Source organism: Leucopleurus acutus, assembly GCF_964270905.1.
Source record: "Leucopleurus acutus genome assembly, chromosome: 13".
NCBI classification, from domain to species: Eukaryota; Metazoa; Chordata; class Mammalia; order Artiodactyla; family Delphinidae; genus Leucopleurus; species Leucopleurus acutus.
The window spans coordinates 56,135,367-56,151,713 of NC_139155.1; the positions used below are offsets into that span (position 1 = coordinate 56,135,367).

General features: G+C 42.7%; 1 protein-coding gene across 16 annotated transcripts in view; it reads right to left on the bottom strand.

Annotated features, from left to right (window-relative positions):
• Window positions 1-16,347, bottom strand: part of DLGAP1 (DLG associated protein 1) — a gene marked incomplete at both ends in the record, with an annotated part of 319,449 nt that overhangs the window by 88,165 nt on the left and 214,937 nt on the right. For 8 of the 16 annotated variants that reach the window (XM_082852573.1, XM_082852565.1, XM_082852577.1 and 5 more), the window contains one exon: window positions 16,148-16,177. The exons of the other annotated variants lie outside the window; for them this stretch is intronic. In XM_082852573.1, the coding sequence (XP_082708699.1) occupies window positions 16,148-16,177 (30 nt within the window). The remainder of the gene's footprint in view (window positions 1-16,147; window positions 16,178-16,347) is intronic. 16 annotated transcript variants of the gene reach the window in all.

The window sequence follows — 16,347 nt, forward strand, 5'->3', positions numbered from 1 at the left end:
TTCTCCAACAGGAGGGCATATCAGAATCCTGCGGGGTCGGGGGAGGGATGTGGTGGGGGATGGTTTTTGTAATTTGAAAAAGCATAGTTTGCCTTGTAATAGAATATTTTGTTAAATATTCTCTCTCTGTGTATATAATATTCTTAAAGAATAATTACAAAATGAACATCCTGTAACCACCATCTAGGCCAAGATATAGAATGCTGGCAGCACCCCAGAAGCACCTGGTTCGCACCCCCTGTACGTCTTTTCCCCTTTATAAAGCTCTGCCCTTTGCAGAAGTAACACTTTTTCGAATCTCCTAGTCATTTACAAATAGTTTTTTCCCCCCACAGTTCTTCTAAAGCTTATCTTTTATTTCTTTACACATGGCATGTATATCTGTATTGTAACAATTCTAATAATTCAACATCTTAATCCTCAGAAGGTCTGTTCTCTTCTTGCTATGATGCCCTGTTTCCTTGTGTGCTTGGTTATTTTTAAAGTCATTTAAAGTCATTTATTAAAAAAATAAATTTATTTGTTTTTATTTTTGGCTGTGTTGGTAGCGGGGGCTACTCTTCATTGCGGTGCGTGGGCTTCTCATTGCGGTGGCTTCTCTTGTTGCGGAGCACGGGCTCTAGGTGCGCGGGCTTCAGCAATTGTGGCTCGCGGGCTCAGTAGTTGTGGCTTGCGGGCTCTAGAGCGCAGGCTCAGTAGTTGTGGTGCACGGACTTAGTTGCTCCGCGGCATGTGGGATCTTCCCAGACTAGGGATCGAACCCGTGTCCCCTGCATTGGCAGGCGGATTCTTAAGCACTGCACCACCAGGGAAGCCCCGTTTGGTTATTTTTGACAGTGTAACAGGTCACTTTCCTTGGAGAATTATTTTGGACAGCTATTTGTGGCCTAGGAAAATATTCCTTTTTCTGTAGAGGATTATCATTTGAACTATTCATGGATTGATGGCGTTTGAACCGCTCAGTTGATGTGAATTTGGGCCAAGGGCATGAAAGAAGTATATATATGGCTACAACTTCTCATGAATGGATAATCTCTTGCCTTCTACCACCACAGGAGTTTTTTGTGCATGTGTATTTTGTTTCGTTTGGAGCTGGGGTTGGGAAGTGTCTCACGTGGAGGTGGTTACATTCTGATTCATCCTTACCTATAGGGTATAAGCTTTTGGGGTGCGTGTTGTATGGGATAGGATTTTCCTGTTAGATTTCTCCTTGGGCAGGCTCTGGACTTTAATGTCTGTCTGCTTCTTCCTACTATAGGGGACCATCAAAACCTGAATTAATGGTCAACCTGATTCAGCAAATGCCCTCAGGGCGGGAGCATCTTTACTGTTCTGGTTACCTCTTCCACTTTCTGCTTTCCAGTAACTCCTTACTAACTCATTAGATCTTTGATGTTTTTAAGAATATATATGTATGCTCATATATATATGTGTGTGTGTGCATACGTGTATCTATCCTGTCATATTACTAGAAGTGAAACCCTATCAGAACCTAATTTTAAATTTGGAAAATGAAATATCTATTGGTTTGTATATTACAGTGGCAGAAAGTAAAACCTAACCATATCTTTTTGGCCGGAGGGTGCTACTGTGAAGGACTCTCAGCGTGATTGGGGTGGTGGAGCAGGGGGAAGACAGCGGTGAGGCAGGGAAGGGGGATGCTTTGCATATTTCCCTTAGGAGAATTTCTCAGCCTTTCAGAGTGGAAGGAGGTTGTCTACGCCAGGGTGTATATATATACCTATAGGATGTCAAAAGGGGGTATGGATTTTTTTTAAAGTTTAGAAACACAATCCGTAACGGTATTCAACCCTGTTTTCTAAAACTTCATTGAAATTGCAATTCTACAAATTTTGCAATGAAGAGGTTCTTTTACGTCTTGGGTCATTGACTCCTTAGATTATCTGTTGAAAGCTATAGACACTCTTCTCCAGAAATAATTCACATATGCACACATGTACCACGTGTGATTTTAATTTCAGATGGTTGTAGGGACTCTCTAAAGGTCATTCACTGACCCAGATTAAGAACTTCATCTTGCAGTTGGCTATTCGTTAACAACTTTCTTATGTTCAATCCAACTCTTTTTTGCTTAACGGAACCCCCTTACGTTTGATTCTAACGTTCAAAAATAAAGAGATTGGCAATATCCAATTTGTAACCCCGCATTCCCCTTCCTCATAGGTATGTTTACATAGTCATCAATTCCGTGAATCCAATCTCCTCCATCTCATGGATTGCCTTGATCTTGACAGGCCTTCCCTAATAATTACAGGCTTCTCTGTCTCCAGTCAAAACCTACACTGTCCTCTGAGTTCTCTTTTTTTGCGGTACGCGGGCCTCTCACTGTTGTGGCCTCTCCCGTTGCGGAGCACAGGCTCCGGACGCCATGGCTCACAGGCCCAGCTGCTCCGCGGCATGTGGGATCCTCCCAGACCGGGGCACGAACCCGTGTCCCCTGCATCGGCAGGCGGACTCTCAACCACTGCGCCACCAGGGAAGCCCTCTGAGTTGTCTTTTGAAGAGGCAAACTTGATCACTGTATTCCCTGCCTGAAAGGTCTTCAGTGACTCTTCCCTTCCTAAAGGATGATGCCCAAACCCCTTGTTGGGATTCTTATAACTTAACCCTTTCTCTTCTGCTTCTTCCTATTCTCTCCCTAGACAGCATTGGCTCCTTTTTCAAATATAATATAATTGACATTTCCTGCTCTTTGACTTGACACACACTGTTCCTCTGCCTGTAATTTCCACCCTCCCTTGCTTTACCTGGCAAACTCCTACTCATCTTTCACGTGTCCTGTCTGCTATCACCTCTTCTGTGAAAACTTCCTGAATTATCCACACTGTCCCTGTGCCCTCTTAGCCCGTAGAAGATGCCTCACCCACCTCTCATCCCTGCACTGTGATTATGGATTTCTGTCTTCCCGAGACGTCAGACCCCCCATCTTGACCATCTCTAACCCTGTACCTCCACAGTACTTGGCTCAGTAGAATTTTAAAAAAATTATAGTTTTACACATCTTAAACCAGTTCATATATCTTTCTAAGGAAACTGATCTTTCTCTAAGAACAAAACTGGACTATCAGACAAAGGACCTCAGAATGAGCCTGATTACCTAATGGGCAGCTGGGGTACCCTGTCCTTATTGTTACTGTTTTGTAATTTTGCGTGTATATGTTTACGGACATTTGTAGGGATAGTTAAGAAGCAAGAAAGAGGCAAAGGCTAATCAAGGAATTTCACTTCCTAATTTTAAGTGCCACGCTCTGGTAAAAGAAAATGAATGAACTGCAGATTCTAGAAAGGTCTCTGTCTAGGTCTTTCCTCTTGTCTGCCTGTAGGAATATGCTCCGTTTATTGGGTAGAGGGTAGCCACACTTTGCTTCCGGGGCCACTTTCCTGTATCTGTGATTTTGATGACGCTTTAAAAAATCTTTTCTAGTTCTTTCAAGAATATATTAATATAGTAGAGTTTGGGTAAGGACCAATTCCAAATATGGTAGGTAGAAAGCCCGCCACTTGACCCTTCCATCATGCTAGCACTTTAATATTTTCTATTCAGAAATCAACTGGTATTTCACGATCAATTCTAGGTTTTTTGTTTGTTTTTCTTCTGGGCGGCTTTTTTTTTTTTTCCTTTCATCTCCCGATCTCACACTTTCATATTCTTCTTTCAGTTACATTAATGTGTATTTCACTGCTTTGAATGTCATCTTGTTAATGGAATAATTTTATACTTTATAAAGATCACAATGACTTGTCTGTTAATCTTACGTTTTTAAGAGTAGGGACATTTAAAGAATAATATTAAGCCCCTGAGGTGTTGTATATTTGCTGTTTTTAACAGAAACATTTGATTCCATCAGTCCTTGATACCTTCAGTCTCTGAGTCCTATTTTATCTGGAGAGCAGCTGTAAATGAGCCTGTTTGTAGCATAAAGTTCACCAAGGTCCTAAAGGTGTCACATCCATTGATGGTATCAAAGTGGATATTAGATGGGCCTCGATGGTTGTATAATAAGTCTCATTTTGTTGAATCTATTTTATCGGACCATTTTCCATGATAAGGCCACAAGAACTCAAAAAAACTAACCTTCGGTTTCCTGATAGAGCTTTCTACACCCATTGGTTTCGAATAGAAAAGTCCCCCCATGGCCTGAGCGCTCTCGGCTGTGGCCAGAGGATCCCATACAAAAGCAAGGAAGAGCATGAACGTGCTGCTTTGTGAAGACAGCACAAGGTCATGGGCTGTCACAGGACTAGAATTTTGTATAGAATTTTGTCAAGCGGCCCCTTTGCTTAAAATCTGCCCACAGATGTGATGCCTGTAGAGCCAGCTTGGCATATAGTATCTACCATAGAGACCCAGGCAGGAAGCCTCTTAAATCTCAGATGCACATAATGGTAGAACATCAGTTTGATGAATATAAGAAATACAATATATCATTTGACTGACTCCCACTATTGCTATTCATAGACTTGCTTTTTTAAAAATTTATTTATTTTATTTATTTTTGGCTGTATCAGGTCTTAGTTGTGGTACGCGGGATCTTTGCTGCGGTACGCGGGATCTTTTGCTGTGGCGCTCGGACTTCTCTCTAGTCGTGGTGTGTGCATTTTCCCTCTCTCTAGTTGTGGTGCATGGGTTCCAGAGCGCGTGGCTCCGTAGTGGGTGGCACGTGGGCTCTTGGTGAGGTGCGCGAGCTCAGTAGTTGCGGCTTGTGTGCTTAGTTGCCCCGCGGCATATGGGATCTTAGTTCCCCGACCAGGGATCGAACCTGTGTCCCCTGCATTGTAAGGTGGATTCTTTACCACTGGACTCCAGGGAAGTCCCCTAGACTTGTCTTTTAAATTGATTAGATTAATGAGATAGGTTCACGATGTTTTTTTTTTTTTTGTATCTCTCACAGCTCTTATGATAGTGTCTTTCAGGCAATAGATGCTTAATATGTATTTGCTGGGAAAAAAAAAAGATATAGAGCAAGAGAAACAGGGTAACTTGGCATGAAGTCCTGCTGAAGGCCCGCTCTGGGCTAAGAGCCAGGCCGCCTTGTTTGCAAAGCCACGGGCTCTTACCCCAAACCTCACACTGAAATCCTTGATTTCTGGGCCAAGCAATGCAGTATGGCCCACTCCCAGGATCAAAACCAGAATTCTTTGTAATGTGTGGTAATAGAATGTGATCTTCAAAAGCAGTTCAAAGCATCCAGGAAAGTCAGGACGTGCCATGGCAGGAAACAGAGCAGTGAGCCCTTGGACTTGGGGCTGAAATGAATCCTCGCTTGAACAAGTAATGGAAACTGACAAAGTTCCCACACAGAGAACCCAGCAGGTGGAGAGGTGGGTTAGTCAGCCCCCAGTCGTGGTCCCTGTACTACATTCTCCACTGAGGACGCAGCAGTGATGGAAACCGAACATATGTCCACACCTGTGTTCTTCCTATACTGCGTGTGTAAATTAAAGACCTCTCCTAGCTGGAGAATTGTTCTCACCTCCTTTATTCCTAGTAGGACTACTGTTATTTTTACTACAGCCATCATCGTTTATCGAGTGCATACGATGTGACATACACGGTTCCACGAACTTATCATGGATTATACAACTTAATCATTAACTATTATTGTCATTCCAACTTTTAGTGAGGCAAGAGAGGTCCAGAGAAGTTAGTTAACTTGCCCACAGTCACACAGCTAATAAGCAGGAAAGTCAGGATTCAAACCTAGGCAGTCAGACTCTAGAACTGAACTCTGAACAGCTATGCTATAGGGAAACATATCCTTCATGAAGGCAGCAAACAAGATGGCACGGATGTTCCAAAAAAGTAAGACAATGTATTTATAGATAATACTACTCTGAGTATATACACATATATTTTTTTACTAATTATAAGTAATAAATGTATTAATAAGTAATGATTAATGTATATTACCAAGTATTCTAGGGGCAGTTATTCCATAAAAATAAGACAATACATATATATATATGTATATACACATACACTGTCCTCTGTGGTATCAACAGTAGACTGATTTTCTATGCATAGCAATATATTCATGATAACAAATATTTATATTTCACTCTAGATTCAGAAGGACTTTCAGTCCCTCACCCCACTTAACCCCACAGCAATCCCATAAGGGCGCAGAACAGGTATTACGATGATTATGTCCTGTGAGGCACCAGGCCTCAGCTTATGAGCCTTTCAAGAGGATATAAAATATTTGAGTCTTGAAAAAAGTTACTGGCACTAAACCACGGATTAAAAAATTGCAAAATCAAAACTAATAAAAATTTAATTGAATGTTATAAACTAACATTATGTTAGCATCACTAATTGTTAAACTTACCACTCACAAAATTGCATTACCTTTGAAAATACTTTCATACACACTAAATATGTACGATTACCAAGGAATCATAGCTAATCATAAACGGAATGAGTTTTACATACTTAATCGTGGATTCAAAAATGATACAAATTCTTTAAAAGATTTTTAAAGAAGACAAATTTATCTAAAGGGGATGTTGGGAGACCCCTGGTGGCCTAGTGGTTAGGATTCTAGGCTTTCACTGCCGTGGCCTGCGTTCAGTCCACACCGGGGAACTGAGATCTCGCAAGCTGTGCAGCTTGGCCAAAAAAACCAACCAACCAACCGACCCACCAAACAAACAAAAACAAAAAAACCCAACAACAAACCACAAAACAACAACCAAAAACAGGGGATGTGGATCATTGTGGGATATTTTAAATGATATAGGGTGAATTTTCGAAAGGAGCCTGTGAGGTTCCATGCAGGTGGAGGACAAGATTTGCCTAAGGCCAAAGCCAAGTGCACGGGTGAAACACACAGCTTCACCTCCAGGGTACAGGGCTGCTCACTCAGTGTTCTCTGAGAGCTGTTTCCACCAGCACCTAGACCCCTGTCCTCAGTGGGATCACGGAGACCAGAGCTCCTCACTGTAGCCACACATTCTGGAGGATGTTCACTTATATGTGTCCCATGCTAAGGATCCCAGCCGCTCCCTCCTGCCATCTGGCGAGATGGTGCCTGGGAGCGGCCGCATCTGATTCCTGGAGGCGTCGGCCGGGATCTGTCTGCCCTGGGGTTCAGTACACCTGCAGATACACTGCTTCCGCTTTGCCTTCTGTATGTCTTTCCCTGGGGCATCTTTCTGATCCCCAGGCAGGGTTCCTAGGCTGACTTCTATGTTCATGTAACTCCTTTAATCTACTCCTACTACTCCATTTTTATTATATGAAATTGTAATGATCTGTTTCCATAGATGCCACCTTTTCTAGATAGGAGAACTACGTCTGGTTCATCTGTCTTTCCTCACAGCCTCATATGAGACATGGCATAATGCAGGCACTTAATAACTTTATTAATTTTGTCTTAATAGGTTAAGAACAATAAAGTAATAAAATATGTTTGGAAATAAAGTCTTTCTGTGCCAGCTGCCATAGGCCTTAAGCAGGCTGAATTCTTCCCCTCAATGTGCCTTATAATATTCCACAAGTGCTGGGATATTGAAAAGGCGAGTATGTTCTAAATCATTCTAGGGTGATATTTTTTAAAGTGTTCTATTTTTAATTTGAGGAACATTTACTGGAGTAATGTTATTCCAAAGCAGTATTAAAACAAAACAAAAATGCTCCAAACTTAAACCACATTAACAACCAGATGAAGAACGGAAAACAGTGGAGTAAAGGATATTTGGAGACATGCTGATCATTTTTCCTAAGTACCACGTGAATTTTTTTTTTTTTTTTTGCGGTACGCGGACCTCTCACTGTTGTGGCCTCTCCTGTGGCGGAGCACAGGCTCCGGACATGCAGGCTCAGCGGCCATGGCTCACGGGCCCAGCCGCTCCGCGGCATGTGGGATCTTCCCGGACCGGGGCACGAACCCGTGTCCCCTGCATCGGCAGGTGGACTCTCAACCACTGAGCCACCAGGGAAGCCCTACCATGTGATTTTGATTGTATCTAACTTTGGTTAGATTTCCATTAGGTTACGTGCAATAAAATTATATTCAATTTAGTAAAAAAACCAAATTCATAATTACTTAGGCACACGATCATTACTCTTAAAAACTTATGAAATAACGTCAAGCAAAAGTAGAAGCACTGATTTTGAGAATTCAGTTTTTGAGCCAATGCAATAAAAATAAAGGCAGTAACAAAACAATATATATAAACATCTAAAATATATTGAATACCTATGTGCCAAACACTTTACTAGGTACTTCAACAGGATCTCATTTTACTTAGGCCTCTTAATCATCTGGGTTGCTCAGTACTTTTAAGCCCATTTTATAGATGAGGAAAGTGTGATTCAGAGAGAGTGACTTGCTTCAGATTACAGCACAGCCAAGGAGTTATGGGGACAAAGTTTGAACCTAGGAATGTCCTTTATACTGCTTTATACTGTCCTCCAATAGAGTGTGTTCCAAACTCAGTGTTAGGAGTTTACACTTGAGGAGGCGATCTATAAAATCAACCATGGTATACAGAAGGCTTAAAAGGAAATTAAACTTGCCTCTGTATCTCCTAACAGGCATGTGTTCAAGAAAAACTGTACTCAAGAGAGCTGTATCCGTTAGCTTTCTGTTTCCACCTAAGCATACATGTTGGTTAAAACTAGGTAACGCCTGAAAAGCCATACATATCTCCGAAACATTTCAGATCCATAAAGCTTTTGGGACTGGTACCTGATTTTGCATTTCACTGACGTATTATTGTAAAAATGAGTTGGCTTTTTCTTCAGTGAAACCAAACTAAAGTCATCATGTGTATTCTTCCAACTTAAAGCATTAATGGCTTCAACCAAACCGTTGTATATACAGCTGTGGCAATATTTAGATAGGTAAGCATCTTAGTTGAATACCAAACGCACACAGGGTCAACATCAAGTTGATTTCACAGTTAATTTTAATGGATGTGATGGGTAATTTAAGAGGGTGTGATTTTTCCAGCTTCATACTCCAAACCAAAGCCTTAAGTGATTTCAGCAGTTGTCTAAATTACGGTGTGTCCCAAAATTAAGAGTAAGGTCAGACCACAATTTTAGATTGAAAATGTAAAGGCCATTTTCTAAATTTGGAACCAAAATACTAGAAGTGGCTTTAAAGTCACTATTGAATTGACTTCAAAGACTGCCAATGAGACCACTGTCCCTAAAAGCTGCCTTCTTAATGCGGCATAATAGAGTTGGTTATTTTTTTATTAAGAGCTTTGTGTGCACTGAAAACTTCCAGAAGATTGCTAAAAATAGTCAACACATAAGTGCTGAAACTTACTCTCTTAAAAAACAAAGAGGAAAGCCAGGAAATAAATCAGTGACTTAAACTGGCAGATTTTCCTTTACAGCTTGCCTTTGATTTATACATTTCTAGTTCCTGCCCCAGGGAGGGTGGTGAAGGCTATGCTTTGGCGTTTTGGAAGCAAACTGTCTTCTGAGTTTATGCTAATCTCTTGCTAGGTGCTCAAGGCTGCTTATTCAGCACAGACTTGATTAGTTTTTGGCTATAGATGTAAAGATTTATAGAAGGCTGCTCTTTGGATGGTTATGGTTGTTGTCTCTTTAGTTTTCTTTATTCAAAAACGTCCATATTTTTGGTTAGTGTTGACAAACGGCGCACTCAGGAACACTGTGACCTTATAAACTAGTTCATAAGAAAACATTATTAATATTGATAAAAATCACTGTTTACCTAACACTTTGTTTGTTGGACCAGCTGAAACCTTTCCTCTCCTCCCCACCCCCACCCAGGACTGGATGAGCAGGTAAGGCAATGATCCCATCTGATGGGAACACCTCCAAGTGGGGTTGCGATTGGACCCCAGCCCTGTTCACTTGGGCACGGAGCTCCCGTGAGGTGATCAAGGAGCTGTATTCCCATCTGAGGAGCTGCTTCCCTCAAAACTCTCTCAAAGCAGAGAAGCAAAGGTTTATTCTGGTTGTTTGCTATGGCTTTGCCCAAAACACTTTCAGCAGCGTGCCATCATATACTCCAGTGGAAGTGATCACTTGTTGGCTAGATCTTTGGACCCTGGAGAGAGGGAGGGCTGCAGGGCAGCTTGGGAAGTCAGCAGAGAGAAGGAAAGGTAGAGAAGAGAACAAGAGCTTAGAAGCACCTACTGTATACCATACACTAGGTTAAGTCCTTTACATACATCAGCTTGTTTTAGTCTTTTCAGCTGCCCCAGGCAATAGAGATCTCCATCCTATTGGATAACTAGGCAAGTAGTTACTTGCCAAAACCATCCAGTTAGTGGTTGGCCTTCTGTTGCCTGAAGGGCCGTCTACTTTGCTTTCTGTGACACAGCAGAAACAGAAGTGCAGCTGGAATAGAGGAGGAGGGAGAGGGAAGGAGAGAAGGAGGAAAAGGAAAACAACACAAAACAAAAAGGTGACTGTGAGAAAGTTCTGAAATGCTGCCACTGGTTATTCGAGGTGAACTCTTCCCAAGGTGAGGGTCATCCCAACAAAGACTGCGATTTAGCCAAAATTCAACTTCCATTTTATGGGTCACGTGACTCTATCTCTGCCATTTCAGGAGGGTCCTAGTTTTTGGAAGCTACTTGGTAAATTCTCAGCTCAGTGCTCATTCTTCCCAGAGACATTGTTATTTAATAGTACAATTTCACCAAAAGTATAACAATGCTCTGCAAAATACATTTGAGGAGAGAACCCTGACTGCTCAGTACAGTTGATCCAGAGTCCAGGTTAGCCCTGCAGGCAGAGGGTCTGGGTGTCTTTGCAGAAACAACTTTCTTGAGTCTTGATTTCAGTTTCTACAGTATTCTTTTTTAGATCCCTGACACACTGCCCCCCTTCACTCTGGTTGAACGGGGAGGGATTCTTTCCCTGGAGGCAGCCCTTGCTTATCTCTGTAGCTCTCTGACTTGAAGGTCTGTAAAGATGTTTTGCTTTGATTTCCAGTAGTAAACATATTGAATCTTTATCCTAAATTTATTACTAGAAAGAGGTCCAATGAGCTATCTATTTGTTAATGGATCTACCACAGTCTAACCTGATGTATCTAGTATATGGCTTTGCTCAGAAAAAGAAAGATACAATGACAAGAACAAAATTCATCTGGGGGGGGAATGATATCAATACATTTGAAATATTTTTTAAATGTTAAATTCATTTGGTGTTGCTATGGACTTAATATTTATGTCCCCCCAAAATTCATATGTTGAAATCTTAACCACCAAGGTATTAAAAGGTTGGGTCTTGGGAGGTGAATAGGTCATAAGGGAGGAGCCCTTGTGAATGGGATTAGTGCCCTTATGAAAGCGACACAAGAGAGCTCCCTAGTCAGCTGTCTGCAACCCAGTAGGGGGCCCTCACCAGACAAGGAACCTGCCAGGGACTTGATCTTGGACTTTCAGGCTCCAGAACTGTGAGAGAGAAATTTCTGTTGTTTAAACCACCCAATCTATGGTAATTTGTTATAGCAGTCCAAACAGACTGAGACTGGGGCATTTTTGGAAACACTGCATGTCACATTATGGAAAACAGAATTACTTAAGCAAAAGTATCTCATTCCTCAACACACATGAAAGGTCAGATCAACGCTTCATAACTGAAAAGCAGCTCTATGTTTACAGATTGACAATACAGACATGAAGCTGTGGGTGTTGTGAATTTTGAAAATGGGAACACAGATTGAGTCACGTTGTTCCTTATTTTATTTTTACCTATTCTTGAGGAGTCATTCCATTCACTGGGTCTGAGGTCTTGAGGCCACAGAGAACATCACCTTGGATGTGACAACAGTCCTAAGTGCCCTGCTCTGTGGGGTTTATGGTACATGAGTCATTACCATGAAGAAAGACACTTTCAAAGTATCTCGTGGTGACCGTTTTGTAATGTATAGAGATATTGAATCGTGTTGTGCACCAGGAACTAACACTGTGTTGTAGGTCAATTCTACTTCAAAAACAAACAAACTCAAAGAAAAAGAAATCAGAGTTGTGGTTATCAGAGGTGGGGAGGTGGTGGTAGGGTAGGGGGTGGGGAGTGGGGATGGGGGTTAGGAGGGGGGAATTGGATGAAGGTGATGAAAAGGTACAAACTTGCAGTTATAAGATAAATAAGTACTAAGGATGTTAGGTACAACATGGTAAATATAATGAACACTGCTGTATGTTATATATGAAAGTTATTAAGAGAGTAAATCCTAAAAGTTTTCATCACAAGGAAAATTTTTTTTATTTTCTAACTATATGAGGTGACGGATGTTCATTAACTTACTATGATGATCATTTCATGATGTACGTAACTCAAATCCTTACGCTGTCCACCGTAAGCTTATACGTGCCGTATGTCAATGATATCTCAACACTGGAAGAAAAAACTTATCTAAATAAAATGAGGTGACAAGAAGAAAAAGGGAAAACAAAAGCTCCACAAGCCCAGCAGAGCTTTTGTTTATGAAATCGAAGCTGTTCATTGAGACACGGGATTCACAAGCAAAACGTTACGTCTGGTGTTAACTGAAAACCCAGCCTTCCCTCCAAAGGCACCATCGACAGTGGGGGCTTGGGTCACCATCTCGCCTCTTAGATTTCTTCCTAGAGGCTCATCTGTTCCCATTTTGAAAGACATGGAACTTTTCCAAAGAAACCAAACTTCGTTCCCTCACAGAGGCTTTCAGAAGAATTTGACAACATTTTGAAATTTCGGATTGTCACCTACCTACAAGGGAGAAACAAGTCGCCTTTGAGGCAAGTCTCCTCACAGAGTGCACCTGGTTATCAGTCGCAAAGGCCTGTCCTCAGCCTCCAGGCTTGCAGCCTCCCAGCCCCGAGTGAGCTGGGAGTCGGATAAGGAGCTTCTGGCTGGGGCTGGACCCTCTCTCCCCCGCCCTCTCCCTGGAAAGATGCCTGCAGGATGTCAGGGCAATTCTAATTCAGGCATGACTCAGTGCTTCCACGACCTCCCTTCTCATTTTGCTTGGACAGGCTGGTACGTTGGTCCTACTTGTGGAAATATGTACCTCTTCCTCCTCCAATTTCAAGAGGGAATATCCCTTTTAAGAGGAATATTTAGAAGATTCTATCATGGAATTCTTGCTATCGCCCTATTTCTCCTTCTCCTCAGTTAGCTGTCTGGATGTTTCTCTCTTACCCCAATTTTCTTTTCTTTTCTTTTTTTTTTTTTTTTTTGACCGCATGTCTTGTGGGATCTTAGTCCCCTGACCAGGGATCAAACCCGGGCCCTCGGCAGTGAGCGCAGAGTCCTAACCACTTCACAGCCAGGGAATTCCCCCCAATTTTCTGAGTTTGAGGTTATCAATCTGAAATTAGAGTCCAGAACTCATCAGCGTTACCAACAAAACTTTGCAATTATTTCTTTCAAACCTAAATTTTTTCCTGTTCAAATATTTTTCCTTCATCGCAAAAGAAAGTATTGATGTGTGTTTCTCTTTCACCGTAATTTTAAGTCTTTAAAATGTGAAAGGCCCATTCACTTTTAACCTTACCATTCCCGTGACATAAATAGCTTTTTCCTTTCTGCTGATTTTAGAAGCTTACGTGAAGCTGCAAAATGCTGACGGGGGCAGCCCTGCTTCAGAAAAAGAGAACGGACAGACCTGCATAACAACAATACTCAGTAGGAAGTAGCACGTGGAATCTGTTGACGTTCTCTTATGATTTGACAATTGTTTTTCCTTAAAAAGAAGAGAAAAAGAAAAGGATAACCTACCTAAAACCTTAGTGCCATTCTCAGAGTTCTAGGATAATCCAGAACAGAGTCATTTTTAAAGAAAGGGAAATCGGTTTCATTTCTGGCAGTGATGCCCTCCACTGATCTGCATATTTCTTGCCTTCATAAGCTGTAGAAGCCGCCTTGAGTCCGTTCCGCAGATGGAAAATAGTCAGTAAAGAGCTAAGCATTCACAAGCACCACCATCTGGGGTTTGATTTCGAATCGAGACAACAGTGTCCAATGTACATCCCACAAAGCATGCTTGTTAAACTCTCCCCTTCCGGATGCACGGAGAGCGCATGCGTGGAACACCCCCTCCACTCAACAACGGCGCCCCGGGGGCCCCTGGACACACAGGTTCTAACACAGCTACAACACAGCATGCTCCCAAGCCTTCAAGCTACTACAGCCTGCAGCCAAGAAGCTGCCAGAAAGATGCTCAAGCAGCAGTCGAAATAGTCCTGACCTCTGGTACCCACGGCCACTCCCTGTGAGCCCCAGGAACTCAGAGTGATGAGGATGCTCCTGGAAAAGCCCCAGGCAGTCATTCTGCCCCCTGCCCTTCTTCTTCCTCACTCTTCTTTTTCTCTGAAGACCATAAACCTGTTTGGGGGGGTTCAGATGCAACCAGGAGTAACCATAGTTACGAGCAAAATGATGACGGGGCCATTGTTCTAGCAGAACAATAGTTTTTAAGTTATCTAATGTTCTCTTGGTTTTCTGGCCTTTTTAAAAATGTGTTTTTCCATCCTTTTGTTGTAAGTGGAATACTGTGCTTAGGCCAAGCAGGAAACATTAAAAGCTCTGACTTCAAAGCCATTCCTCGATAACACATTCAAACAGCCCAGTGTGGACCCACTGTTATCTGGAATTCTACAGATAATTAACTGAAACACGGCTTGACTTGCCACTGGGAGTTTCCACAGGCAAAGTCATCCTCATGGTTCTGCTTGCTTTCGTTGCTGTGTCTTCTGTTTTGTTAGCCAGGGTGAGGTTTGGATCCTCTCTCAATCAAATTCCGTGTTTCCGTGCAGAGGAAACTTGAATCCCTGCTTGGCCTTGCAGGGGCCTGACACGTGCACTGTGCCTTCCCTCGTTCCTCGAGGGACATCGTTTAGCTCCTCTCTTGACCCTGAAATGCCACTGCCTGCACCATCTCCTGGTCCCTTCCTTACTTGAGAGAGCAGCGCACTTTCTGCCATGAATGTCAGAATTATTGCCTTTTTAATGTGTTTTGCAAAATATGATGGGACTAAATCCAGTAAAAGGACAGAGCCCCCCGCTTTGGATGTGCCAGCCCCGTGGGGACATTCCCGAGTCCCTCTCTCATCTCCCAACCTACCAACTCCAGCCCACCCAGTCCCTTTGCTTGAGTCTAGCAGGTTGTCTCACCACTCCAACACCCGTGGCATTTTCCCGCTCCCCACCTCCACCTCCATGCATTGCCCATTCGTGACGCCACATCTCTTCTGAAATTTGAAAACTCACCTTAAAGCCCACCACCTCTTCCAAGGAGCCTCCCCTGATTAAGTGGGGACGAAGAACCCTCCAATGCATGACTGACAAATCCCCAATAAACGAGAACACACACACACACCCCACAACAAATAGACACTCACAAAGAGAGAAAATGACACATTCCCTGCTTGCGAAATGTAGGCTCCTCTGAGGGAAAGATGACCGATTTTATACCAATAACTAGTGAGTCATTTCAAACAATGAGGTGCTTTTAACATCATTTTGGGGGTTACTCAGTGAAACACGGCTGTGTCTTCTCTCCCCCACCGGCCCTCCTTTTTCTTTAAATCCCTCTTCATTTTCTTCTCAGTTTCTCGAATGCACGATTCTACGGGACTGCCCAGTGTGGTGACATGGGTGACACTCAAGGAAGCTGGTTCTTGCAATACCTCCTGGGTGGTACCTCGTGCTTGGAGACTGGCAAATGCCCTAACCACTTAATTTTCTCATCAGGAAGCTATAATGACTCCATGCCTGCAGACATCCTGGGCAAACATGTCTGCTACATTGGGATAAGGGACCAAAACCCTCTAGAAAAGGTCCTACTGAAGAAGGGGGGCAAGGTTCCTGACAAGACTCAAGGTCCAGCCTCAGATAAGGATGCTGCAGAGGGAAGGGCTCTCTAAGGAACTGGGCCCAAGACCATCCCATCAGGGACAGAACCAAACACGTTTGCTTTCATCAATGCTGCTTCTGGGGGTCAGTGTTAAGGCCACTCATGGGGGCGCTGAGAGACGCGTGGCATAAAGGGACCAGGACGAGGAGAAACACAGATGGAATGGCGGTAGCTGGCAATTAGAACATGGCTTCAGACACCACGGCCACAGAAGCGGTGTAGCTACAAAGCCACGCGGTGCAACCTCGAAGCGAAAAGTTATTGATTTTGTGGTTGTAAAAACGTACCTTCAACTGCAGAACTCAGTTTTATGACACCTTGAATAAAAACAAAAAGTGGCAGTTATAGAAGGGATCCAAATTACCTTTGCCAGGCTTCTCACAATATACACATGCTTCAGAACTGGATTTTTTTTCCCCTGGCTTTTTGAGAATTCAAGTAAACAGATATCAACTTCCAAAACGAAGTAATTTTCAGTCGTTGATTA